Source organism: Folsomia candida, unplaced genomic scaffold (assembly GCF_002217175.1).
Source record: "Folsomia candida strain VU population unplaced genomic scaffold, ASM221717v1 Fcan01_Sc004, whole genome shotgun sequence".
NCBI lineage: Eukaryota > Metazoa > Arthropoda > Collembola > Entomobryomorpha > Isotomidae > Folsomia > Folsomia candida.
Window position 1 is genome coordinate 5298209 of NW_019091196.1, and position 27769 is coordinate 5325977.

Below are 27769 nucleotides of genomic sequence, written 5' to 3' on the forward strand. Positions count from 1 at the left end.
CATCTTTGATCCATTTCTTGGTGGGTCAAAAGGTCACGGCGTAAGGTCATGCATCGTTGAAAATAATAAATAAACTTGACTTCCGCTTCTTCATTAAATCTCTTACTGGAGATAATTTTAATTACCATATTGCCAATTTTATGCAAAAAAATGAAATTTTGACACTGCTTTTCTAAGCAGTAGGCAACTATTCAAATTTAATGAAGAACAAAGAGAAATAACCATTTTTCATGAAAACGCACCAGTTTTTGTTCCCATGTCTCGCCATCTGCCCAACTTTGTACAAACCACGGGGAGAAATCTCATTTCTCTCCGAGTTCACCGTTCCGCCGTCGAGTGGCGAGGAAAGACTCGTTCACAAAGCACCACCTTCTCAACAAGGGCCGTATTCTGGGTGAGAAAGGCGAAATTTTTACGACACCCTAAATAATTTTAGGTCTGGATTAAATTTATGTCATAATTTGGGATGATGTTAAATGCGAAAAATTTCGAAATTTGAGGTCAATTCGAAGCACTGATTTTAATCTTAATTTAAAAACGAAGAATCGAGTTACGTGAAACAAGTTGTTCTTTGAGGGTGGAAGGTTCATAAAAATTTTGCCTTCGTTTCATAAAATTTATTAGAAAGGATGCATTTTATGAAAAACTGAAAAGTGAAAGTGATTAAAACGCGGGTAGAATTTAATTGAAGGATTAATTTTAAAAAATTGTAAAATGTATCAAATTCATATTCAAATGATGACAGAAAATTAAATCAGAACTTGACCAATTTATACAAATTTGTTCCATAATTTTAGAATTTTGTACCAATTTTTATTCAATATTTCCATAATTAAAAAAATTATACAAATTAAAAAAATAAGTGTTCTTAAAACCCGAAAAATAAAATAAATTTTTGAAGGACTAATAAATTAAAAACAAAATGTTACAATTCATTCATATTCAAAACTTATCATGTAAAACAATAACACAAAATTCCCTTTGAATATTCCTAATTTCCCCAAAATTTTTCTCCAATTTAAAAATTTTATCCCAATTTTTTTTTATTTCACAAAAACCCCAAAAAATAATAAATTTGCCCTTTATTTTCTGAACAGCCCTTACCACCCGTCACATGACTCACACTCACACCGCGGGCCCCCCAAACCCTCCAATCGTCACTCTTGCTCCGCGTCCTTCCGACCACCACCACCACGAGCAGACGAACTGAAATCATCACCATCTCTCTACGTTTCTCTCCTCCTTCTTTCAGTCTTTTGCATTGAATCGGTAAAATATTTGCAAATATATCGAGTTAAATTATACACTGAGGATACAACCCTTAAAAATCATCATTAAACTCAAGTGTCCTCCTCCCCCCGGAAAAAGTCGGGTAAGAGCATTTTCCAGAATTTTGCCAATGTCTCAATTTTCTCGGGGGAAATTTCGGTTTCCTTTTTTCTTTTTTTCTTCCTGGGTAGAAAAACCAGGAGCGTTTTTCCCTCTTAAAAAAGAATGAATTAACTCCCCAAGAAGAGCAGACAGGTTGTGTTGTGAATGAATGAATTGTCTGGGTAATAAGAAATGTGTCTTTGTTATGGTTTTGTTTCTAGGTCAAGGTCAGTCACGGTCAAGGGATGCGTGATGAGGAAAAAGGGGATGAAAAAGTAAAAGGTGACTCTAATTTAGAAAAGGTGAGAGTTAATTGTTCTATTTGTTGTTGTTTTTAATACGAGATTCGGGTATTTGGTTGGCTTGGCGGGGTTGGATTTGAATGGGAAGAAGTGGGATAATAATAAATATTGGTGGTGGTGGGGGGATGATATCCCCCCCATGAGGTTCATGTAGATTCATGAAGTTTGAGGGGAGAAGGAAGCATTTTTGAGAAGAGAGGAGCAAGGAAGATGGATTGGATTTGGATTTGAGAGAATGATTAATGGTGATTATAATGAAGGGGGGATTAATTGGGGATGAGGTGAGGTGGGGTGCATTTGAGAGGTCAAGAGTGATGGAGGTGGCGACACGAGGAGATGATGAAGTGAAGGTCAAGTGGGGGTGGTGAGGGAATAATTTGTTAATTATGGAAGGAGGAGGCATGTCGTGGGGTCAAATTTTCAGGGGACATGATAAGAAATGTGCGTGGGTGAAAGGGGGGAGTTAGGATTGATGAGTCGACATGGTCGTATTTTTTGAGGGGGATTGTATATGTTTTATTCCATGGAGGGAGGGGATGAAAGACGGGTAAGATTGTGATGTGATAACCTATCCTGATAAGTCGGAAAGGTTTGAAAGTTGTAGTTTTTGAGGGAGATTTTATATGTTTCATGAAATAAAGGGAGGATAAAGATGAGCAAAATTTAGTTAAAACGGCAAAAATGTGAATTATTTCTGTAATCATACCACGATTAAAGGGTTAATTAACTTAATTGGGGATTTTGATAGGTTAATTATAATAAAGAGGCAGGTCGTAATTTTCCGAACCTTTGCTCGAATAATAAGAATGATGAAAGAGGAAACTTTTCTGACATCATTCGTGGCATTTTGTTTGATCCAGAATTTTAGCATTCAAAGTTTCTGAAGAAGTTATTTATTTCCAGAATTAAACATGCTTTTCAATCTGATTGATTAACTTGTGAAATAACAAATAAAATTGTGTATTGAAAATATATATTTTTTTATTGAGATTATATCCACCTCTAGAATTTAAATAAGACAAAACATCATCATATATATCTTAATTAAAGTTAATTATTAATTAATCTTAATTACATGACAAAAACATTGTTGACAAGCAGACCATAGATATAGAGTAGAATAGATCAGGCTTCTTCCATATAGTCAATGTTAAAAACTCGGCAATGTTTTTGAGGTGGGACTAAACCCTGCCTGTGTCCACAAACCAAGCTTGTTAAACTCCGTATTTTATTATTTGACACCACTTATTTTTATTTAGGCGTTTAAATTATTCAATTTCGTATGATTTAAACGCCAAAATAAAAATAACAGGTGTCAAATAATAATTTTTTAATGATGTGCAAGCGTGCTAAGCATTCCATGCGCTGCCGTGCAACCATGCGTTATCCCCAAATTATCCCCAAATTCTCCTCCATGCCGAGACGCTTTTTTCAAAAGTAGCCGAATCTACTCTACTCTATATCTATGAAGCAGACCGACAAAGTTTCTCATTTCATTTGTTTTCGTCCGGGAAACAGACAAACAAACAAACACAAAGTCTCCATGTGCTTCCCTTTCACTTTATTTCCCTCGCACTCGCCCGTCTGTCTGCTTGCCCAGGCAGCAGCACAAAATAAATAAATAATTAATAACTTATCAACTAAAGTTAAATTATAAATAGTTAATTGTTTGTGCTAATAATTAATCAATTAAAATGGGCCCCGGACGGAAAAAGTCTGACCCAAAGTTGGCAAATGGTTGTTACGTGTATATACAAAATTTGCAATTACATCTTCCAGGCAAACTAAAAAAAATGGATCGTCCGCGAAGGTCGACGCGGAATTCGTTATATAATTCAACCCCCACAACGACCACGACACCATCGACGAGTTCGACATCCAATCAAAATAATAATAACTCAAATCCATACAAGAAACCGACCTATCTCGCCGGACGGTCGTCTGAAGCGGGGAGCACACCGACCAGTCGAAGTGGGCGGGGACGAGGTCGCGGTCGCAGCAGTGCTGGCGGAAGACATAGTAATCATGACAATGGGTCGACACCCCTGTCAGGAAATGGGGGAAGTAAAAGTGGGAAAAGTTCACGCCCCGAGTGTGTCGCGACGAGGGTAGAGTCGCGCCGGAGTACGGGTGGAAGTAGTGGCGGCGGGGGTGGTGGTGCGTCGAGTAATAAGAAGAAGAGGTGAGGAATAGCTAATTAATTAATTGAGGAGTTAGTTAAATAAATTTAATTGGTGACTTTGATCTCAGGGGGGCGTATAATTCACAAGATTACCATTACGGATCCGATTTCTCTGATCAGAATGATTCCGAATTGGACGAGGCTGGTTCGGGGTCAGAGTCCACGTCAGAACTGGGCAATGGTTAGTTAATTTAGGATGTGACGGGTCAAAATGAAGTTTGATCTTAATTATGATTTTTTTAATTAGACGAAGCCGACTCGGATTCCGACTACTCGATAAAATTTTCTAAAGGGACGTCCTCCTCTGACACGGCAGTAGCGACGACCCCACCTTCCCGCGTCCCCTCGCCCCCTGTCCCCTTGTGGATGGAGGCGGACGCCGTAATTGAGGAACTTGACCTGCCCAAGTCGTCCGATGACTTGCTCCTCGCCAGGGATTTGGTTATGAAGGCCGTCGCGATATATGAACCCCTTCGTCGCTTCCACCAACTCGTGCGCCTCTCTCCGTTCCGATTTGAAGACTTTTGCGCCGCCCTGGGCAACGAGGAGACGTCCCCGCTCCTCACGGAAATTCATATCCAACTGTTAAAAACGATATTACGTGAAGAGGAGGCAAATGCGACGATGTTTGGTCCCGCCGAGGTGAAGGATTCGATCCAAGCGGTCCTCTATTTTATCGATAACTTGACGTGGCCGGAATGTTTGCGCGCTTATATCGAATCAGATCCTAATTGGGGAGAAGTCTTGGCCGAGATGGGGTCCGGATCGGGGGGAGAGTATCCCTTCGGCGGGGCGGAGATTCGGATTAAGATTTTGAGTTGGATGGTGGATCAATTCCTAGCGACCAGTTTAGTCAGGGATGTTCTAGTTAGTGAGAATATTAGGCATGATGATTATTGCAGGTGAGAAAATTTGCAAGATTTTAAGTGATTAGTTTTTGTCTGATTTTCTCTTTAATTTCAAAATATTTTTTAAATGTTGCTAGATTTACATAAATCTCAGTATTTTGTAAATATTTCAGACATTATTTCAAAAACATGACCATATTTTTACTATTTTTTAAAAAATACCATAATATTTTTCATTATTTCAAGGAGTTTAGAAGACAAAATTATATTTTAAAAAATTGTGAATTGAATTTACAATTTGCAAAAATACCCAAAAATTGATGTACATTTTCCTAAATATTTGCTAACTTTCATACTTTTCCTTGCCTTAGATCGTGCAATAAGATGGGCGAGGTCGTCATGTGTGAAACGTGCCCGGCGGTGTACCACTTATACTGTATGACTCCCCCGTACAAAGGGGACGACTCCATTCCAGATGACTGGCAATGTCCTGTCTGTAAAAAGAATAATGTACGCGTTTAATTAATTATTTAATTACTTTTAGGCGGTGGGGACGAATAAATTAATTGTGTTTTAATTGTTTCTTTAGATGTCCGGTATATCTGACTGCGCTTCAGAGCTAGAGAAAGCTGGGCTGCTCATTCGCCACGAGAAATTAGGAAATGATCGTCACGGAAGGAAATATTGGTTTTTGGTTCGACGTATTTTAGCGTAAGTTACTTAAGTTTCAGACCAGCGTTTGTAAACTGTAAATTTTTTAGACTCTGAAAACTTGGTAATGTTACAATATTGTAATATTGTAATAATAATGGTAATGTTACAATATTTACACAGTTTACAAAAGTTGTGTGACTAGTTCTTGTTTGATTTTAGCCGGTTTTTTTGCCATTAAAAATTTTGATATTTCGTGTTTATCTCAATTACTAACTTTTTTTGGTTTTAATTTTTTTAGTGAAAGTGAGGACGGCTCGTCTGTCTGGTACTATTCGACCCCGCTGCAAGTAGAAGAGCTCTTGTACCGCTTGGACGAGGAGGGCTACGAGGCCGAGCTTGTTGAAAATATTCGAAACTGCAAGGACGAAATTGTTCGTCAGATGGAAGTCACGGAGCAAATTACGGAACAATCCAACTCTCTCCTTCACCGAAAGACGTACATTGAAGCGGAGAATGGTGAGAAACGGATTACGCAAATCAATCCTGACTCATGGCGAGGTTTTATTTGGCATGAATTTTGATTAATTTGGAAATAAGACGAAAAAGCGTATACTTTACAAGGCAGAGTTTTACAGCATTTGGCAAGTTTTCAAAAATTTTGAGAGTTATCCCCAATTTTTTGCTGTGTTTGTGAGAGTTCAGAACTTTGGTATAGTAATGTCGTTAACGTTTTTTTCATAAATTTGTCTTCCTATGCGAAATAAGATCTAGCCATGAGTTTAAAATTGACCGATAAAAATGATGTTTTAATCTTGTCTCGAATATGAAAATGTAATGATTCTTGCATAATTATAGTGCTGATTTAACCAGTTGCCTGCCACATTAAAAGGCATAAGATAGTTGCTAAGCCCCCAATATAACACTTCGAATTTCGCGATCCTTGTACCATTTTTCTTGGACAATCATTTCCAATGCGGCCCAAGATATGCAATGCTGACACGTACGCTAGCGCCCAAATTAATGCAGAGTAGATACTGATAATTTGACATATACAAATTATTTTACTTATCATTGCTTATTTACCAAAGCAATTTTTAGCCCGAGTCAGGGCTTATGGAACCATCATGTCCGTCCGTCTGTCTGTCTGTCTGTCCGGCACGATAGAGCCAAAAAGGCTGAACCGATTGACTTGAAATTTTTACCATATGCATATTGGACAAAGTTAGGAAACGAGTTCGAAGATGGGCGAAATCGGTCAAGTGGTTGACCGATGTGGTCATCGGAGTGGGTGACTCGGGCTATATGGAGTCTGCACTGTAGGTTTATTTCACAATAAAACACTACACTGGCCCAGAGAACGCTCGACTTCTTCACTATCTGCACATGTTTATAAGTTTGAGAAAAGTTTAGGTCAAATATTTGCTATTGATAATAAATACTTTATCGTAATATACTAGCCCCCAAAAAACTCCAGCTTTATAGAGATTATTTACGGAAATTAAAAACTATCTGTTTGCAAAAATAATATTTTTTTTTAATTATGAGTATTATTTCTCAGATGAATAATAGAAGGTCGTATTTTTCCAGCTTTTTTGAAAAAGATTCACGAAGATCGCGAATTGGCACATATTCGTGAACTAGAGAACCAGGCAAAAGAGGCGGAACGGGCGTTGGAAGCCGCGAAACAGGAAGAAGAGGCCGCTGCCGCCGAGGAGGAAGAAGTCAAGCAAAAGGAAGAGCTGGAAAAGAAGAGAATTCGGGAGGAACGATTACTGAGAAGGAATCAAAACAAGTTTGTTGACTATAATCCTGCCGAATGGAATGAGGATGGGACGCCGAAAGGGGGGTCGTCAGGGTCGGGCGATGACTCGAGTGGGGAGACGGGAAAGGTAATAAAAATGAGAAATTTTGTAGGAGAATTGCACAAATTTTAAGTTTCTGAGGACTAAATTTAATATTTTGTGAGTAACTTGGATGGGCTAGATTTTGCAAAAAAATATGTAAAAGAAATGCGAAATTTATGTAGAAAGATTTAAAACTAGAAAGAAAACATGAAATTTCTGACTACTCCTTTCACATATTTATGTTTGTCACATTTTGAAAACATTCCAAGAATTGAACTGATACCAAATTTCTTGAATTTCGACATTAATCAAATTTTTTCACAAGTTTGAATTGCCTCAACTTCAAAATTCTGTACAGTAAAAGGTTCCTTGCGTTTAAAATAATGTGTGTATATTAAATTTCTGAATTTTCCCTCTTTAGATGAATCACTGCAACGAGGATAAAAATGACCTGGACGACACCATGACGAAACCTGACCTGTTATCAGCGTCCCAAATCGCCAATGCTGAAACGCAGCTAATAGATTCTTCTGAAGACGTTACTATACCAAAGTTGGAACCGGAAGTACAAACAGATGAGAAAATGGACACTACTGAAAATGGTCCTGACGATCTCTTCATCCCCAAAATGACGGATACGACCACAAAATCCGTTGAAGTTAAAAAAGAAGAAGTCGCCGCTCCCGTGAGTCGACGAAAATCTAAAGCTCTTCTCCTCGATTGGGACACGGAAGAAAGGATGACACGACTCAAGGCGACCGGCCTCTATAAATTAGGACAGGAGGGAAACTATCGAAATTATGTGAATATTTATAACACGGATAACCTCGCTTTGAGCAAGGTGAGTTTGAAAATGGGTGACAATTTGAGATTGGTTCAATTTCAAATTTTGATTAGCTCTTTTTAGATGATTTGTAAGCTTGTGGAAATTTATTTTGCAGTTTTAGGGGAATTTTACTAATTTTTGTAGTGTTGATTTTTGTATTTGTCACACTTTCACTAAAATGTGTTATTTTTTAGTGGAAATTTAAGTGTATTTTTACTGTTTGAGGGGAATTTTTTCTATTATTTGTATAATTTTTCATGAAAGTGTGTCCGTTTTTAATGGAAACTTTAACTTATCCCGTTTTTCCAGAAACTTGAACCGTTTTAATTTAATATAATTTGTTTTCTTTCTCATTCCAGTTTCAACACGGCGAAGAGAGCATCAAGAAGCGTCACATGTCTCACAAATTTTCCCTCACGGCTGCCTCTGAAGTGAAATGGAACTCATTTTCCTCCTCCGTCGGGCTGCGTACGAATATGGTGTCCACCCTCCGCGCGACGCTCGTCCATCTCGAAAGCGCCGTCCCAATAACGCTCATGCACACGAATTGGGGTATCATGAGGAAATCTTGGGTTTCCGCGGTGGCTGGATGCACTGGGGCGAAAGACTTTGCAAAGGCGACCATCACGCTGGCCGCGTGTTTGCGATCGTGCATCTACAACCCGGTGTGGACCGAGTCGCTCGCTCATCACAAGTTAATCCGCACCTCCGCGCTAGAGCGTGAGGAGAGGAAAAAGGCGGAAAAGCGCGACAAAAAGGACCGAGACGATGAGGAAGATCGATTAAGATTGTTGCCGCAGTGGGTCAAGTATTCTATACCGGCGAAGCATCAGGTGGGTGAAAGGAGACGGGCAGATTTTAGGGGTTTCGAAATTTGGGCTGCGGGATAAAAATTTGGGGAGCGTTAAAGATTTTTTCGTTTCGTAATTTTGGGAATAAAACGGCACATTTTTCGAAACCCTGTTGTTTATCAACTGATAAGTGATGCTAACCCTTTTGATCTTGACATTTTGGTGTGAGAGTATCTATCGCAATCGAATCTGATATTTTTCTTAAAAATCTGAAAGCTGAAATTTACTTTTGAAAATATTTCTAAAACTTTTCCTTTTCATTTCCAGGTTTATAAACAGAAAGGAGAAGAATATCGAATCCACGGTCGCTGGGGATGGATTTGGATGTCGACCGGGAGGCGTTGTAAGCCGCAAGATTGTAGAAAACTCGGTCTCTTATCTGGCCCTTATAAACACGTGATACAAGTGAAGAACGACTCTGGAAAAGTGAAAACGATCCTGATCGATCCCACCACGTTTGATAAACTGATGGCGAAACGAACCCTTTCCCAGAAATCAACACCGGCCACAACGCCTTCGAAAGTGGTTCCTCCACCAGCACAGACAGAAGCACCACCCCCACCACCGCTCGCAATTACGGCCGGTGGTGAGGAGAGTAAAGAGGAAAAAGTTGAAAAGATGGAGGTGGACGAATCCCCCGTGAAGGAAGAGGAGGAAGTCAAACCGGAAGTGAAAGAAGAAGAAAAGGAGGAGGCGACTACAGAAAGTCAAGAAATCAAGGATCCACAACCTGACAAAGAATCCGAGTCGACACCCGAGGAGAAGAAATGTGACGAAGTCGTAGTAGCGTCACCACCACCTCCTCCACAATCTGACGACGTGACTCCTCCTGCGACCGAAACAGGGATGGAAATTGATCCAAAAATTGAAGATAAACCACACGATCAGGACGAATGTGGCACCTTGATCCCAAAAGATGAACCTGTTGATGCTCCTACAGCTGCTCCGGCGGAAACTAACCTGTCGTCAGAAATGGAGCCACTCTCCGCCGTGGAGAAGGTAGAAATCAAAGAGGAGAAAGAGGACGAAGTCCCACCAGCGCCACGATTGACCTCCACGACACCGTCATCTCCTTCCACGTCAGCCTCCTCCGACGCTCTTGCAGCCTCCAACCGTAAATTCCGTACCGATTTGATCAACGTTTCTCTCGGGATGGTGGTCGCGAATAGAATCCTGTATCCGAAATTGGCCCATAAATCTGCCATCCTCGACTCTCTCTTGGCGAGACGAATATCTCTGCAAAAATTGGAAGAGGATTACCTCCTGGAAACGTATGGGAAGGAAAAGTTGGAAAAAGTTCAGCAAATTGTGGACGCCGGGGGACAAATTGTAGACGAGCCGAATAAAGTCGAAGAACCAACGGTGGATGAAAAAGGGGACGAAATTCTGGACGATTCTTTCCCTTTGGCAGGGATTTATCGGTTCAAGTGTTACTCGCACATGTGTCAAACGGCGGCGGCGGCATTCGCAACGCAGACGGAGAACAAGGTTCGAGACTACGAGTTCAAGTGTTACTCGCCGATGTGTCGACTCAAGTTTTTCGTGCAAGACTCCAACCGAAGGAAAGAGGAGAGGGCGAGAATTAATGAGAAGGCAAAGTTAGTCGCGTTAGTGGAGGAGGTCAAAGGGAAGAAAATGTTTACGCAGGTGAGGAAGAAGATTTTTTGGAAAAACTGGTGGTTTGATTTTTTGAAAATTTTGAGTTGATTTTCGTGTTGTTTTTTAAACAAGCTAAAAATGCGGTGTCAAATTTTGAATAGTAAAAACTTTTAATTGAGTTTTCACAATTTTTAAATCATTTAAATGAATTTTGCAAATTGTTTTATGACAATTATGTAATTTTTAATATTTTTTACTATTTTTAACAAATTAAATTGTATAAATTTTGACTTTTTTAAATCTCGCAGACCGACTCGAGTTGCAAAATTTTACTGAAAAAGTTGCCGAATGAGTTGAATAGGCGACGAAATCAAATAACATATCCCACCACATCGAAATTCTGTTCCGTCTCGACGCCACTCGACCCCTCCATCTTTGTCCTGCCGTGGCACGAGTTGAGAAAATTGAGCCGCACTGCAGGCCGGACCTTTACACCGAGTGGATTCGCCCCCGCGCCAAAGACGGGTTCCTGGGCGTGGCCGTATCCATGTGGTCGTCCCCTGTTCAAAACGGGCTGGCAGTTTAAAGCCGTTCATTCAAATACGTTGGCGGCGGCTGCGTTGCAGTTGAGGATTTTGTGGGCGTCCGTGAAATGGGATGACATTCAGGTGAGAATGAGTGTGAGATGGTGGATTTTTTTGTAAACGTGATAATTTTAATGGGTGGTTTTTGAGAGATTTTTTTATAAACTTGGTAATTCCGTAAATTCACTTTACTCAATTTTAAGATAGAAATTCAGGTTAAAAATTACAAAGTTTTAGAAGTTAAATGCACTTCGATAAATCGGTATATCATATTTTGTGTACCAGATTTGTGCATTATAAAGTTTACAAAAATAAATATCTGATGTAACTAATTATTTTTACAAATTTATTATTGTAGATGAAAGCTCCGAATTACGATGGGAAGAACCAAACCACAACCGATATGGAAATCATCACGTCGGAAATCTTGTCTCACCGGGTCAAGGGGCGCTTCTCAGAGCGGGTTCAGTACCTCAGAAAGAAAACTGTGGAGCCAATCGATGCCCCGAAAACGATTCGAGGTGAGAAATTAACAAATATTTTTATTTAACTTCAAGACGACCAAGAAATTATATTGTATGTAACTGTGTGTGTGTTTTACTTGAATTCTTGTGCAGCCAAAAGCAGAGATTCGTCAGGTTAGCGACGTGAAGATTGGTGTTGTGAAATTCGCATATTTTAAAGCCAAGTTTGTAAACTGTGTAACTTAAATTGTTTACTGGTTGAAATTTAGATTTTGAGAACTTTTTTTTGGAAGGTTTTAAAATTTGACATGCATTAGTTTTCCATGTTTTATTACGTTAAACTAAATCAGCTTGAAATTTTGTTGTGGTATAAACTTTTGAAAGTTTGTTTGAAGTCAGAGTAACATTACCGTAAACAAAAATTTACACAGTTACAAAGTTTGGAATGAATTATTTACATTTTGTACTTTAAATAAGGAGCATTTTCTTTTTAAAAGCCTACATATATTTTATGAAGTGATTACAAATTTTGTCTATTTTTTTCCTTTCCAGAAATAACCCCGTCCCGATCAGGACTTCGGAAGCGTAAACTGGCCGAATCTCTGCAAGGATCAGACCCCGTCGTGACGGAATCCTGGGTGGATGAGGACCAGTTGGAACTCTGGGAGATAAAAGTGTACCATGATAAGCTCGATAGAAAATCGGATCCAGCTTCCTCTTCCTCCAAGCCAGGCACTCCCTTGGGCTCGACCCGCTCCAAGAGTGGCGTGAGTATCAAACAGCCCGAAAAGTTTGACCCTTCACCGTCCTCCGACGGTACGAAAGGCGACAAGACCATCTCACCCGCTAAGACGGCTGAACTGATGCGGGAGAAATTAGAAACTGAGGAAAAGATGCAACGAGCCGTCCACCTTTCGAAGCGGGACAACCATCCCAAGAATAATAATACTGCGGTAAATAAACAGCCCACACCGACAGCATCGCAGCAATTACAGCAACAACAGGCGGCGGCAGGTGGGGAAAATTAGTTTAAAAATTGAAATGAATTTATTGTTTGTGAAGACAGGAAATTTCATTTAAAGTTAAAAAAATCGAGGAATTTGACGGTTTTTAAAGAGAGAATTTTGTAATCTGATTTTTTAGGGCAGAATTTAAATTTTTAAATTGTAGATTGGTTTTACATATGCTGGGACTGATAATTTCTTGAAATTGTTGTTTTTTTGTAAAATTTTGAATCTAGTTTGAAAATGTTTAATTTCTTGCTACAAGTTTTTGAACACTTAAAATTTATTCATTATTTTGTTTCAGGTCTGCCCGCAAATCCGCGTTCTTACGGGGGTGCAGCCCCCTCCTCCGCGAAGAAGGTGACGATAGTGGCTCCGAAGGTATTAAATGTTTCTGGACCTGGAGCAGGAGACGTGGCTACCACGCCGGGCGCAGGATCGACCGCCGCTGCAGTCGCAATCCTTAACCGAAGCAAGATTGCAGGCGTTGTCGGGAGTACGGTGGCCATTCCGAAGGTTGTTCAGCAGGCGGCCCAATCTCCAACAACGACGGTCCCCACGCCGCAGAAAATTACCGTGTTTAGGTGAGGGTTATGGTTAAATTATTTGTTGAACTTTCAAAAAATTTTGAACAGAGTTTGGAAATTTCGTTTAAAATTGTTACAAATTTTGCACACAATCGTGTACTAAACTAATTAATAAAAAAATTGTTCCTGAAGAGCTTTGCTAATTAATTATTCTCCCAAATATTCCAGAACTTCCGATGGAAAATTGCAAGTTCGTGGTCTCCTCCCCGGCCAAGCCGTGTATCAAACAGCCGACGGTAAAATCGGTCTGACCTCCACACCAGTCAACAAAACAGTCCAACAAGCCGGCCAACAAACCCCACAACAACACGTCATCTCCCCCCAACCTCAAGGACAAACCATCCTCATTCAATCTCAAGGAGTCGGCACACAACTCCAACAAGTGGCCGCTGCCGGAAACCAGCTCGCTATTCAACAAAGCACCGTCTCCTCCTCCCAAACCACTCCACTCATCAACATTTCCTCCCCCACGATGCGAACCGTTCTCTCTTCATCCCCTTCCGCGGTCAAGTTTATCTCACAACAGCAAAATCCATCAGCGACATCAACCCAATCTCCGCTCGCACTGACCGCGTCCGGACAACTGGTCCAAACCTACTCCGCCGCTGGTAAAGGGAACGTTCGTAAAGTAAATCCAAAATTCCCCACGGCCATTGCCCCCACGCCGGCACCAGTTTCTTCTGCAAGTCAGCAAGTCACAGGGACGTTGAATGCGCAAGGTCAAATCGTACTGACCCGTGGAGGTCAAGTGATCAATCAGCAAATCGTAATCCAACCCGGGCCAGCCGTCGTGGTTTCTTCTTCCAGTCCAAATGTGGTGGGAGGAGGGAACGTTGTGGCGATAAAGAGCAGTCCGATCAGTGTTGCACAGGCGCCGGCGACAGCAACCACGCCAACGTCAGCGTCACCCTCACAGATGCTGGTCAGTTCATCGTCGAACTCTCCACTGCCGCCGAGTCAACAGATCACCACGCCGCAAGGGACGACGGCTCTCATGACGTATCAGGCTGGAGGGAAGATTGTGATTCAGGATGGTAATAAGACCATCGTCGTGACGGGTGGGGCCAATTTGACGACGCAGCAGTTACAACAGATTCTTCAGATGCAGATGAAGAAGCCGAGTGGGACCGTGATGACGACGCAGGTTGTGCCCACGCAGCCGGGACAGCAAGGGTTGAAACCTCAGCAGCCACAGCAGCAGCAACAACAACAGCAGGTCATTGTGGGAGGAGGGCAGCAGCAGCAACAGCAGATTGTTCAGGGTCAAGGGGGTCAACAACAGATACAGATTATCAGTGGGGGTGGTGCAGCAGGGACGATCGCGGGGCAGAGTTTGCAACAGATTGCGGCATCGGGTGAGTAATTATCGAGGGGGGTTGGGTTACTTGAAAATTAACTAAAAGTTCTTTGAATAATTGTAAAAGTGATAGGTGACTTGTAACAATTGTGGCAAAATTTAAAATGTTGCCTTCTTCTCCTCAGGTCAAGGTCAACTTGTCCTTCAAGGCGTCCAAAATCTGGCGTCTGGCCATCAAATTGCCACCCTCGGAGGACAAAACGTAATTGTAAAGAAGGTTATGAAATCCCCGATAAAATCTGGAACTCCTCTCACGATTCAAACCGTTCCTGGACAACCGATCCCGACGGCGGCACAAATCCAGCAGTTGCTCGCAGCGAATAAAAATTTGATCCGGGTGGATCCCAACACCGGAACGGTAAACATTTCGTCCGCGACGATCCAACAATTGCAATTGCAGCAGCAGCAACAACAACAAAATCAGCAGTCACCAATGTTGGGATCCACGTCGAGCGTTGGTCTCGGTGTTGCTGGATCGACTACAGTGACGAAAACGCCGGGACTACCGATTTCTATCGTGTCGCCGTCGAAGAACCCAAAAATCGTGCCGACTCTGTTCCCACAAGGAAATGCGGCCGCGGTGAAGACGATTTCCAGCGTAACGACGCCATTAGTCACGCCGAGTACGAGATACATTGCGCCAGCGATTGTGCAACAGCAGCAAAGATTAGCGGCGCCCCAACAGGTGGGATTTTGTTGGTTTGGGGGATCGGAATTTTGAAATTTTGGGTGTAGATGTTTGTGCTATTTTGTTATTGACTTATTTTGACATTTTAAAAATGTTAATTTTGACTTAACTTGACTCTTTTATAATTTTGTTAATTTAAATTTCGACTGAATTTTGTTACTGTTTAATCAATTTTTCCCAATTTTTCCCCTAAAGATTTTTCTCCTAAAATTTAAAATAATGGTTCAAGTTCCTAAAAGATTAGATTATTATGTACAAAACTTTATTTACTTTCTTAAAAAATTTGTTAAATTTCCCCAATTTCTTACATTTGTTTTATTAAATTTTTCCAATTTTTTACCCCTTAATTTTGTAAATAAAGTCCAAATTTAATTTGTTTCCCGAAATAAAAACGAATTTAAAAATGCTTGTTTTGTATTCGCCTAGATGGTGACAAGTCCCGTTTTGTCCACAAATTCGCCTCCGACCGCGGTGAAAACAACGCCAACTACACCTTCGTCAACAATGCAAACACCACCATCGACACCGCAAACACCAGCTGCGTCGCAGCAACCTAAAATAGCGGCACAATTTATCGAGACAGAAGAAGGACCTCGCGTTATCGTGAGTGGTTTTAAACCCGGCGATCTGACTCAGTCGCAATTGGCGAGTTTAAATGCACAGATTGTGAAGCAGATGCAGGTGCGAAAGAAAAAAACGGATTAATTAATTATTTAGGAATTAATCCACCTTATTTTTGTAGGAGCATCCCGCCCTGAGAGAAAAGTTTTTGGGTATGACGGATCCTGCCACCGAGTTGAAAATCATTCTCCAACCACATCCTCCAAATATTGCTGGGACGCCTCAGAAAATTGTGAAGGTTCCGCCATCTTTGCCTGCTAAGGCGGCCTCGGGTTTGGTGAAGGGGGCTGGAGCCTCGTCCCCCGTGAGGGGTGCGTCTCCTGTAAAAACGTCGCCAGTTAAGAGCCCGGTTACTTCGGCGTCGCCGATGAAAGGTGAAATTTTTGAAAAACTTTAAATTTTGTATTTAAAAAAGTAATATTTTACGAAACCTTGTCTTTTCAAAACAATTTTGAGTTAAAAAAAGACCTAGTTTTCATTGGTTGGATGGAATTTGGAAATAATTTGATTTTTATAATAATTTTGGGTTCAGAAATTCAGTTTTTGTGGTATTTTGTATGTGGAGTTTTTGAAAGTTTACTTATTTTGTAAATAATTTTCACAAAGTTTGATTTGTTTTACCCCAGGTTTACCTTCAAGTCCATCCGCGCTGATAAAATCACCCCCAAATTCTGCCAACATTGAGGCAGCAATCGCCGCGGTGGCTTCGAACGCTGATGCGCCCGTCATCTTGCCAGCAAAGTCTTCTCCAATGAAGAAGACACAATCCGTGATGGTGGCGAGTTCCTCCTCACCACCAACTTCTCTCCCCACCCCGTCGAAGGAGGACATGTTGAAAAATATCTTGCACAAAGTGGAGACAGAGAATCATCATGATCACGTCATTTCGTCATCACCGGTAAAACCAGCAGCATCACCTCCGAGGAGGAAAGCTTCTCCAAAGAAACCAGTTCCGCCTCCGGAAGTTGCTCATATTCCAACAGAAGAAGAGCAAGGTATCCCGCAACCGATCGAGGGTGACGTCGTGATCGATGACGGGGTCGTTAATGAGATCGAAGTTAGTGAAAATAATGACGCAGAAGTTCCAAGATTTGTCTTGTCGCAGGATTTGATGGGAAGTGGGCAGGGTGAGTGTTTTTAGAAAATTTATTGATCGGGGTATTTGTAATCTTTGTAAATTTACAAGTTTACAAGGGAAGATTGGGGTGCAAAATCTATCGTAAATTTGCATGAAAGATGAACAAATTTTGCAAACTGGGAGAGGGCAAGTTTGCCAAATTTTGGGGTGGGAAATTAAAATGATGTCACAATCTTGTCTCGAATATGAAAAATATCATGATTCTTGCTTAATCATAGTGCTGATTTTAATTGTAATTGAAGTTTTAATTGGGTTATTTGTGCGTAAATAGATGATGCTAATTATTTTATATTTTTTTGTTAGCCGGACATAAACAACTGGAAAGTAGTTCAGCCTCGTCCATGACGTTTTTCTCGTCTCCACCACACGTACAAGAACATGAAATCGCCTCCACAACGAACACCCCGACCTCGCCAAATAATAAACCGAAGAGTGGATCTAGTCGAAGAAAGAGTCCCGTGAAGACGAAATCGATCATGCAAAATTCCGAGTCGACGATGGTGCGTTAATTTAATTACTAAGTTAATTAGTTGTTGATTGTAATTACTTAATTGTCTCCTTGTGTAGATCATGTCCCCACCAAAGAAGCGGATTAACATGTCACCGATGGCGTCACCCAAACAAATCAATCTCATGCACAAGCAGACCGACCTGTTGAAGAAGGACATATCCAAGAAGAGAGTTCTTTTAGAGCGTGATTTAGCAATGGATGTTCGGGTAAGGAATTAGTGGAAGAGATAGAGATCGGGGTTTGTAAACTGTGTAAGTTTTGCGGCACGACAACCTTCGGAAACTGAGCTGATCAACATAATTTATCAGATTGTTGATACAAAACCAATAACATGATTTTTGTTTGTAAATTCGCCTAGCAAATTGTATTTTTAGCCCGAGTCAGGGCTTATGGAACCGTCATGTCCGTCCGTCTGTCTGTCCGGCACGATAGAGCCAAAACGGTTGAACCGATTGACTTGAATTTTTCACCATATGCATATTGGACAAAGTTAGGAAACGAGTTCGAAGATGGGCGAAATCGGTCCAGTGGTTGACCGGTGGGGGTCATCGGAGTGGGTGGGGTATTATGCATCAAAATTTCAAAATTGTCGTAGAAAGTTCAAATTTGGTACAGTGGTTGCTAATGGCACCTAATGCAAGAATATGACTTCAGATTGGAAAAATTTTTATCTGGAGTGACTCTATGGGGTGACCCATACCGATTTTTAGAAAGTGGTTTAAAAAGATGAAATTCAATACGGTGATACTTAATGGCTTCTCATGAAATAATATGAAGTTAAAAGTTTGCAAAGTGCAACCAAAATGACCCTGGGGGACCCATACCGTTTTTAAAAGTTGTTATTTTCATCTGAAATTTGGTATGGAGGCTAAAAACCACTTCTGGATTATATACAGCTTTATGTCGGTCAATTCGGACAAAAATTTAGAAGCGGACTCTGACTTATTGAGTCAGGGACTATGTCCCTGACTCGGGCTATATGGAGTCTGCACTGTAGGTTTTTGATTTTACAAACTAGCGATGCGAAATAACGAAGTTTTACGAAATTTGAGAGATTTTTAAAAACTTTTTGATGGAAAACCGTATGATTTTTGTTAGAAAATTTTGGTATTTTTTAATTTTTGCTAAATGCGATACGAATCGAAATAAGATTGATGTGAGCTTGCAAAATTTACACGGTTTGAAACATTGTCATTGTATAAATTTACCTGTGGAAAGAATGACTAACTAATATGTCACTTTGGGACAGAAGGAGATCTCGCAGGACGATAAGGGGCTTTTATCCGACGATGTAGATACGAATCCAGAACAGAATGCTAGACCAGGACAAGGAAAGGTAACTAAAAATCGTGCATTTTACTCAAATTTAAGAGAAATTTCTAAAAATATATCTCCCTTTTACGAAGAAGCGTAAAGCAAGCGGTTCCAAATCTCACGGAGGTGGTGCAAAACGTAAGAAGCGAAATTCATCTCCTGGAAAGAATTCTGTCGTTAAACAGCGTCCCAAAAGTGGTGGGAACAAGGTGCACTGCATTTGCAAAACGCCCTACGATAAGACCCGATTTTACATTTGTTGCGACATCTGTTCCTCTTGGTATCACGGGGACTGCATCGGAATTCCGGAGGAGGAGGGGAAAAACGTGCCCGAATTTATCTGCGTGGCGTGTAAACCATCGTCTTCAAGTGGGTCGGATAATAAGAGCATGTGCCTCTGTCGACAACCTTATGTGGAGACACAGTAAGTTTTTTGGGAGGAAAATTTCAAAATTTTGAAAAAATATTTTTAAAATACACATTTTAAAAAATGTTTGATTTTAGGTTCTGCATCGCCTGTGAAAAGTGTGATGAATGGTTTCACGGCCGTTGTGTAGGGATCTTGCCCACTGAGGGGGACTCTATTCCCGCCTATTACTGTCCCACGTGCCAACCCGGCATGAAGATTAATGCCATCAATGCCAAATCCCTCTCGAACGAGCATTACGTCGAGATTTCTAAAACTCTGAGACAAATCCAAAGCCATAAATCGTCATATCCTTTCATGAATCCAGTCAACGCGGCGGACGTTCCAAATTATTATAAAGTTATCAAAGAACCGATGGGTAAGTAAATTATTTAAATGTTCAAGATAACGGTGTAAAGTTTGCAAATTTTGCAAAAATTAAGGACGAAATTCACTGCAATGTTTGTAAACTCAGTAAAATTGTACTGGTTTCCACACAAAAAGATTGAAGAGAAATCGATGTAAAGTTTATTGCAAGTTTCCACCGATCGCGAAATTTTGTAAAAGTTACAAAATATTTTGCCTCTTAAAAAACTGCAGTTTACAAATATTCGCGTGAATTGTCTTTGTTATAAATACAGAATTTTCATTAGAAACGTTTCTAAATTTTCTAAAATTTACACAGTTTGCAACTTTATGTCTTTCTAATAATAATTTTGTTTTATTCCTTAAATTCCCAGATCTCAAAACAATCGCGTTACGCGTTGAGGAAAAAATGTACACCAAACTTCTCGACTTTGTCGCCGATTTGGCAAAAATAGTCGACAATTATCGTTTCTTCAATCCACCCGAATCTCAAATCTACAAAGCTGGACATGTCCTGGAGAAATTTTGTTCTCAGAAGATGGGAAATTTGAGAAGCGTGTTGGATAAGCAATAGCTAGTGTTATCTTAATTTACTTCATATTTACAGCGACACATGGATATCTTTTTTACCATTATTTCGTGTTGCTCCCTGTTTTACAGAGATTTCTTATTTCATTTATACCCAAATATTTCCAATTTTGTTCTCTCTGAAGTGAAATGAATTTTCATGTGTAAAATTTTAAAAATGGTTAAAATATATAATGGATTATAAATAAAATGTGTGTATAATTAAACTGGTGAGAAAGAAATGTGGTACAAACTATAAAATAGGCAGACATGGTGATTTTTGTGCTATGAATGAGTTTGATTTTCCGGTCTGATGATGATCACCACTAAAAATATTTAGATTTATACCTTGTTAAGTTAATCAAGAGGTTTAAATTAGTCAAGATAAGTATGAAAATTGGATAAGAAATAAGACACCCTGATCCATAAATTGATAAGCAAATTAATAAATATTCTAAAGTTAATAATAATCTAATAAATAAATAAATAATTATTGTATAAAAATTGAAAATGTGACATCTTTTTTTCTTGTTAAGGGTGCGTTTTGTCCCAACTAACTTGCGCCAATGTTATTAGCTTAACTATGGCGCAAGTTAGACGGTAAAAACGCATCTTTAAATTTTCTTTGGCCAAATAGTATTGATTTTTTGATATATTATGTGTTATGACTTGATAATTTGTTAACTTTTACTTTTCGGTGACTTGTCGAGTTTAAGGATGCAAGCAAATTGAGTGTTTAAGCTAATTATATTCATAACTAATTATGCTAATTAGCTATATGTAAGTGAAGAGTTTTTACAAAGAGAAACTATAACAGAAGAATTTACTATGGACGAAATAATAAAACGAGAAATCAGTAAGTATTTAAAGGTCAGAGGACGAATTTGTATTTATTTTTCATTTGATGACGACCGATGGTCAAACTTTTTGAGTGTGTTGCCTAATTCGCATAGATCACAATAATTTCAAAATATTTTTACACATTTCTAGGTTTTCCGGAATATAAATATTTCTGCTATTATTTACTTGAAAAATACGGAAATTTGTCAACATTTTTTCAAAAGTAATGAACTATCATATATTTTTCAAATATCGCAATGACGAGACGAAATTTTTAATCCAAGAAATTGGACTACAAAAAATCTAAGGCATTCAATTCAAAAATATAAATTTTATTTGTATATTTTTGTGTTTTTTGTACATATTTCGTAAATATTTGGGCGTTTTTTTCGTAAATATTAAATTCATATTTCCGTAATTTTTCGTAAACATATACATATCCGCCCTTTGCTAATCTTGGCTTTTTGTGAATGATTTGGCTGAAAATTTTGGGAAAATTATTCATTTTTCTTTTTGTACATATACATTTCATAATTATCTTATTCATATTTTTCGTAAATTTTAAATCCATATTTCCGCAATTTTTCTTAAATACATATCCGTGGTTCTTATTTGGCCGGCCCCACGCTGCAGAGAGGGCAACATCGTCCCGGGGGTATGGGTCCGATACACATGGGACAAATGGCACCTTCGCAGCCACATCGGGGGCAACATTCGCCTGGCAAACTTGGTACGAGGCAACGGGGACACTTGACGTTGTTACATTCGGGTGGAATGTACTGGGCGTCAGCTTCTTGCGGTGCGGTGAAAAATAATGTGGCAGCCTGGAATTTTTAGGGGAAAAAATCAAAATTTTAAGGGAAAGAAATCAACATTTTAACGGGGAAGATATTAAAGTTTTAAATTTTGAGGGGTAAGAATTGGTAGGAATTTTGAAACCTGTAATTTTTAGGGGAAGGAAATTGAAATTTTGAGTGATGAAAAATTGAAGTTTTAGATTTTGAGGGGTAAAAAACAAAATTGTTTGGAATTTTAGAGCCTGGAATTTTTAAAGGAAGAAATTAAAATAGTAAATTATGAAGAAATCAGATAAGAAATCAAACTTTTGTTAATCAAAATTGCTTGAAATTTTTTTCAATTTTTGGGCAAATTACAATATTGAATTACAATAAATTACCAGAGAGAGGATTATCGATGCGAGAATGTGAGGTTTCATGATGTTCGAATTTTTAGATTTTTTAGGAAATATTAAGGACAGATTTGGACGCTGTTAAACTACTCGCAATGCTTAGTGAAGCTGGTAACTTTTTGACGTTTGTGTAAATTTTACGTCAAAAAGAACACAGCAATTAAAGTACAACCCGATCTACAATTTTTGTTGCAAAGTGGTAGCAAAATGGTAGCAACTTGAAACAAATAACGGTGGCAAAATATTTGTTATTTTAACGTGATTCCACAGTATGAAAAATTACTGTTAACTCTTCAAAGCATTCTGCTACATAAAAATAACAGTAAAATTCACGCAACTTTTCATGAAAATTTCAACGAGAAAAGTTGCGTGGATTTCAACCAAATAACAACCGTGGTATTCACCAAAACATGGCACGAAAAAACAACGCAGATTTAACCTGGAATGCTAACAAAGAGAATGCGCGGAATCCAAAGTTTTGCCTCCACTCCATCTTTCTCTCTCACAAAGTCAGTTCAATTAATTTTATTTCCAAAATGTCATCCCTCCCAGTCAATAAATTTTGTATTATACAGATTGACTGTAACGGCGAAAAATTTGTAGAAATAGCTCCCACGATTTGGCTGGAAGAGGAGGAAAAGTTCGTGTTGTGGCCACCAGCTTCTAAACTGAAAAGTTTCAGTAAAAAGGGAAATGTACATCCCCTCCCATCCTGGAGAAGACAGACGTATCAGAAAATCCTTGGAAAATATGGTGAATATCATCGATTTAGTTCAATTATTAAAGTAATGTAATTGATTATGTAATTTAAATAAAAATAATCTCGATTGCAGATACTTGGAAAGTATGTAGCTTGTGAGAAGGTTAAGATAGCGGAGGACACTTCCAATCTTAAGAGTGCGTCAGAGAATCATTTGGAAGGCCGAAAGCAGAAACATAATCGAGAATTGTCGCACCCGAACGTGTCATCAAGCAGCAGCGAGGATGAGGAAGAGAATTCCATTCTAGTTTTACCTCCTCCCATGAACGATGAAGGTAAAATAATTTGTTTATTAATAAATGCTTAACAAAAATAAGTTTTCATTCACTTGAATCCTCTTAGGAAGCACTGAAGTACAACTATCAACTCAAATTAACGACAACATTCCTTCAATAAATCTACCAGAAGTAGTCAACTTGGAAGGAGAAGACATTGGCGTGCTTTTGGCCACTTCAGCAGATATAAATGATTTAAAGAAATTAATTGAAGGCAAATCTTTGCTTAGTTTTTACAGTTTTTATCATGTTATATCATTTAATACTAAAATAATGTAATTTTTGTTGCAGGTTATAATACAAGAATTATCAAAATTCTTGAGCGCCAAAACGCAGAAATTCTAGAGATAAGAGCAACCCTACATAATATCCGAATATCGAACGACGGAGAAGTTGAAGCTGATTTTTCATCTATTCCACATCATCATCTGGAGACGAGAGAACACCTTGAACAGACTGAAAATTGGCTGAAACTTGCCGACACAAATCGAGATTTATTGGTCAGATTTGGACTTTTTGATTAATTATTCAATTTCATAATTTTGTACCAATTCTGAATAATTCTGATCTTCCAGATTGAATACCTAAGAATAAAAGGAGGCGATACTGTTGAGAAAAATACGAAAAAGGCGTTTAAAAAATTAGTCAGCCCTGAACTTGCTCGACAAATAAATTACACTGGAAAGGGAGGAAAAATTGCTTTAAAACCTTTGGGAATTTTCTCGGCTGTAATTGGTTCGTTATTTCATATTTATTTGATTTTCTTGTAACACAATAGTTACAACAAGTAATTATGTACTCTTTGATTAAATAGAAAGTGTGAGAAAAAATTATCCTGCTGCAACGGACAACATAATTGAAAAAGCAGCAAAAGATTTCTTCCGTTTTATAAAAGTATAATATCGTCCTGGCGTGTCAACCCGGATTTTCAGCTAGAAATATAAGAAGAATAGTTTCAAAAAAAGTACGTGAAAATATTGCAGAATTACATGAAGAACTAACGTCGTCTACACAACATAGTAATAGTACAGTGTTTTGTCAAAAATTCTCGGCCGATTAATAATAATAATTATAGCTCAGGGACTGAATCAATTGATGTTAGCGATAGTGATATAAGTTTAATTAGTCGTGTAACCTCGGACTGCAGTCAGGAAGGAGAAAGTATTGATAAGATAAGAGAAAATTTAAGAAATTGGGCAATTTCACATAATATAACTGGGTTAGCAGTGCAAGATTTACTCAAACTTCTGAAGGAATATAAAATATTTAGTTTTCTACCTTCCGATCACAGAACTCTTCTCAGGCCGACGGCAAATTATTTTACGAAAAAAGCATTTGATGATGGTTAGCTATTTTAACCCAGATATAGAGCAATGTGTGAATAGGATAATTGAGAAAGAAAATGTTCTTTTGTCTCAACCTGTGTCTACAACTTCTACCTCGTTTAAATTAACCCGTAATGACAATTGTTATAAGTTAAAATCTGGGTTTATTGTTGTTGTATCAGAATACATTAAAGATAGTGACGTCATAGTATGTAAGACATTCAAAAAACTTGAAGACTTGTAAAAATATCCTAGCTCTAGTTCTATTTTAGGCATACATCAGGTTTCAAAAATATCAAAGAGTTTTAGAGTAAATGTGAGCCAAGTTGAAGCAAAATGTTGGTTGATGTCATTGGATGACAAATTAATTGTTGTTCCTTTAATAAATTGTTAATATAAATAATACAATATAAATTGTTTATAAATTGCGATTTTATTGCCAATGAACTGCGAAAAACCTACCGTTAATATTTTGCATAAATTACCGTGAATGCCACGGTGGTTTTGACGTAAACATTACTGTGGATTTGTTGCAAATGCCACGGTTATTTTATTGTTACTTTCCACGTTAAAATAACGTGAAAACCACTGTGGTTTTCTTGATGTGTTAGTTGTTGAAAACCACGTTCGAAAAACGGCCATCAGTTGCAATTCTGCAACTCAGTTATTTTTGCGTGGATTTAACGAAAATTGTAGATCGGGAATGCACTCTTGTGACTCCTTGCCTTGAATTTGGCTTAATTGTCCTCGCTAAAATGCGGACAAATATAAATTCGAGGACAAATGTTGAGCAAAAAGAATAAATTTTTTATTAAATGAAATGAATGGCAATCATTTTACCGAATATATCAAAATTTGACATGATTTTCGCCTCAATTAGTAAAAATATTAAAATATTTACATACCTATTAAAAAATATATAAATAAGACTCAAGTAATTTTTAAATAATATTTATATTTCTGAAAACCTAGAAATATGCAACAATATGCAAAAAAAATATTTCGAAATTTTGAATTATTATGGAACACACTCACAAAATTTTGACTATCGGTCGTCATAAAATGGAAAATTTAAAAATACCAATATACGTATCCACGCTAACTCTACCTCAAAACCTAAATTATTATATTTTTCACATCAACTATTTAAAAAATCCCATTTGCCGTCAATTCATAACATAAATTTGAATTTTTTTATCCACAAAATTGCATCTATTTACAAACAAAAATTCATTTTTTAATTGACAAATGAAACTTATCATCACATTTCTAACGTTTGAAAATGGAAATATTACTGGACAATCGCTTTCATAAAGTATTTCTGAATTACTTTGCGTAGGCAAGGAGTTCATCTATTTGTAGAATTTGCTTTAACCAATATGAAATATTTCAAATTTCTCAACTGGCATTAAATCATAACATAAATCTAGAAGTTTTCAAGTCTCTAATACAGATATAAGAAAAATTCATGTACCTAAAAATTTCAAAATTCTCTTATTTTATTATTTTTAAAAAGATTAAATAAACTAAATTTCTAAATTTCTAAATTTCACTAAATTTCTTTGAAAAAATGTTACAAAATATAGGCGATGGCTTGCCAAACATTTCCATACATTAAATTTCCATACATTTAATTCCGACGAATTACACCGGAAGAATAATAAATAATCTGTGATTTGTTTTATTAATGCAAAAATGTTAATTTTTTTATTAACGATACGAATTTCTCAAAAATTTTATCATTCGTTGTCATAAAATTTGTTTTACTAATACACAATTTTTTCTCAAAAATTTGATCGTACATTGCCATAAAATTGAAAAGGTGAAAATAAATATTTAAATAGTTATGTCCTCCACTTTTCATGCACGTAACGACGCACGCATGAATTTATGGATCGATTTTTTTGCACCTACTTTTTCAAATATTTTTGAAAAAATATCCGAAATTTTTACGTATTTTTCGAACAATGAGATTAAATACATTAATACATATCCGCCCTATGCTTAAATTTACGACATTCTATAAGATTAGATCGCCAACCAAATATCTCTAGATTAAAATTTCTTTCTAACAACGTGAATATCTCGCAAAATTTGAAATTCCTAAAATTATTTATTATTGTACAAAAAATTCTAAATACTTGCAAAATACAAAGTACAAACAAATTCAAACTACAACTTAAAAAGTACTAGTTGTTCTCTGTTCATAAGACCAAGTTTTCATCCACGCAACGACGCACGCATGAATTTATCGATCGAATTTATGTACTCATCTGCTTTCTCTTTGGCTTCTCTTCTGTAAATAAAATGTGACGAGCGTTAATTTTTGCTAAATTTTTGCTCTCATTTAATTCAAAGTGTGGTCTAAATAATAATTTATTAAATAACCTTGAAATGGCTACCATTAATTCGTTAGAAAATATCTCTCCCTCCTCCTCCTGCGCTACGGCTTTAGAAAATCATTTGGTTAGTGAACACATTTACATATGTAATTTATTAAATAGGACTTGATCATTAAGCATAAAAATGAGGTACACTTTTTCTGCAAACTTGAGATCTCCTCCTTCAAAAAGTGTTAAAATCTGCAGTGTATATTTTTTAATTGGCACCGACTTGATCGAGAAATTTGTAGTCCAGAATTTTAAAATACATTTCTAGGGCCAAGAAATTATTAAAAATGTGCTGATTTTGGCGATTTTTATACGATTTTTGATTTGTTAAATCCTTTTCAATTTGTCCATCATTTGAGAAAAGCATTTTAATTTCTGCAGATTCTGTCCGGAATTTTCCAATATTTGGACCTCACCTCCTTAAAAGCTGTCCGACTTGTGTGCAAAAGTTGGGAGATCGAAGCTATCAAAAAATTTCGAAATTTCGACATCATCATCCGTTTAGAGCCTCCGTTCGAGACAGAAAAATGGGAAGATTTGCACCGCTTGCTCAACCAAAGGGACGACTTCCACCCCATTCTTTTCCTCTCCTTCCAGTCCCCTGCGTGGGTCTACTATTCCTTGATTTCCGAATTTGAAGCGTATGAATTTGAGGATGAAAACTTCCAAAAAATTTGGGCAACTTTAAACGATGTTTTAAATTCTAATCGCGAACCTCGCCAGACACATCCTCGGACTCTCGAGTTTTTGAATTATTGACCCGAATTGGACGTTGCGTGAAAGAATTACGACTTGAATTGACCTTACTGAATGAGACAGATGCGAAATGCGTGGTCCAGTTCTTAACCGCTTTCCCACGCCTAGAAAAGTTCTACCTGGACATTATCGACGTTGGGGATGAGGGGC

At 38.1% G+C, this 27769-nt stretch overlaps 1 protein-coding gene and 1 long non-coding RNA gene across 6 annotated transcripts; both read left to right on the top strand.

Annotated features, from left to right (window-relative positions):
- Nucleotides 1–1215: 1215 nt before the first annotated feature.
- LOC110849528 (nucleosome-remodeling factor subunit NURF301) lies at nucleotides 1216–20958 on the top strand. 5 transcript variants are annotated; one of them, XM_035850671.1, is made up of 28 exons: nucleotides 1216–1372; nucleotides 1593–1673; nucleotides 3453–3855; nucleotides 3924–4036; nucleotides 4103–4757; nucleotides 5075–5213; nucleotides 5293–5414; nucleotides 5656–5873; nucleotides 6945–7246; nucleotides 7623–8042; nucleotides 8387–8860; nucleotides 9146–10525; nucleotides 10786–11145; nucleotides 11420–11582; nucleotides 11679–11699; nucleotides 12078–12539; nucleotides 12834–13113; nucleotides 13285–14471; nucleotides 14599–15158; nucleotides 15588–15842; nucleotides 15904–16156; nucleotides 16409–16909; nucleotides 17224–17420; nucleotides 17488–17637; nucleotides 18681–18767; nucleotides 18838–19169; nucleotides 19250–19530; nucleotides 19892–20958. In XM_035850671.1, exons 3-28 carry the CDS (start codon nucleotides 3467–3469, stop codon nucleotides 20089–20091), a joined length of 9501 nt encoding a protein of 3166 aa, XP_035706564.1. In that variant the 5' UTR covers nucleotides 1216–1372; nucleotides 1593–1673; nucleotides 3453–3466; the 3' UTR covers nucleotides 20092–20958. The 5 variants fall into 5 exon arrangements, with proteins under 5 accessions (XP_035706564.1, XP_035706565.1, XP_035706567.1 ...); XM_035850672.1 differs by having other exon boundaries at nucleotides 18841–19169; XM_035850674.1 differs by having other exon boundaries at nucleotides 18684–18767.
- A 1332-nt stretch (nucleotides 20959–22290) lies between these two features.
- On the top strand, nucleotides 22291–24095 carry LOC118435165. Its single transcript, XR_004834548.1, has 5 exons — nucleotides 22291–22866; nucleotides 22947–23148; nucleotides 23216–23648; nucleotides 23724–23883; nucleotides 23963–24095. It is a non-coding gene; the product is annotated as an uncharacterized LOC118435165 (long non-coding RNA).
- The last annotated feature ends 3674 nt before the right edge of the window (nucleotides 24096–27769 follow it).

What these genes read in the sequence shown, in the direction of transcription:
- LOC110849528 (XM_035850671.1), top strand. Translation starts at nt 3,467, where the DNA reads ATGGATCGTCCGCGAAGGTCGACGCGGAATTCGTTATATAATTCAACC. An exon ending in TGAAATGGGATGACATTCAG is followed by an intron (nt 11,146 to 11,419) that starts GTGAGAATGAGT and finishes TTATTATTGTAG; the next exon opens with ATGAAAGCTCCGAATTACGA. An exon ending in TTTGATGGGAAGTGGGCAGG is followed by an intron (nt 16,910 to 17,223) that starts GTGAGTGTTTTT and finishes TTTTTTTGTTAG; the next exon opens with CCGGACATAAACAACTGGAA.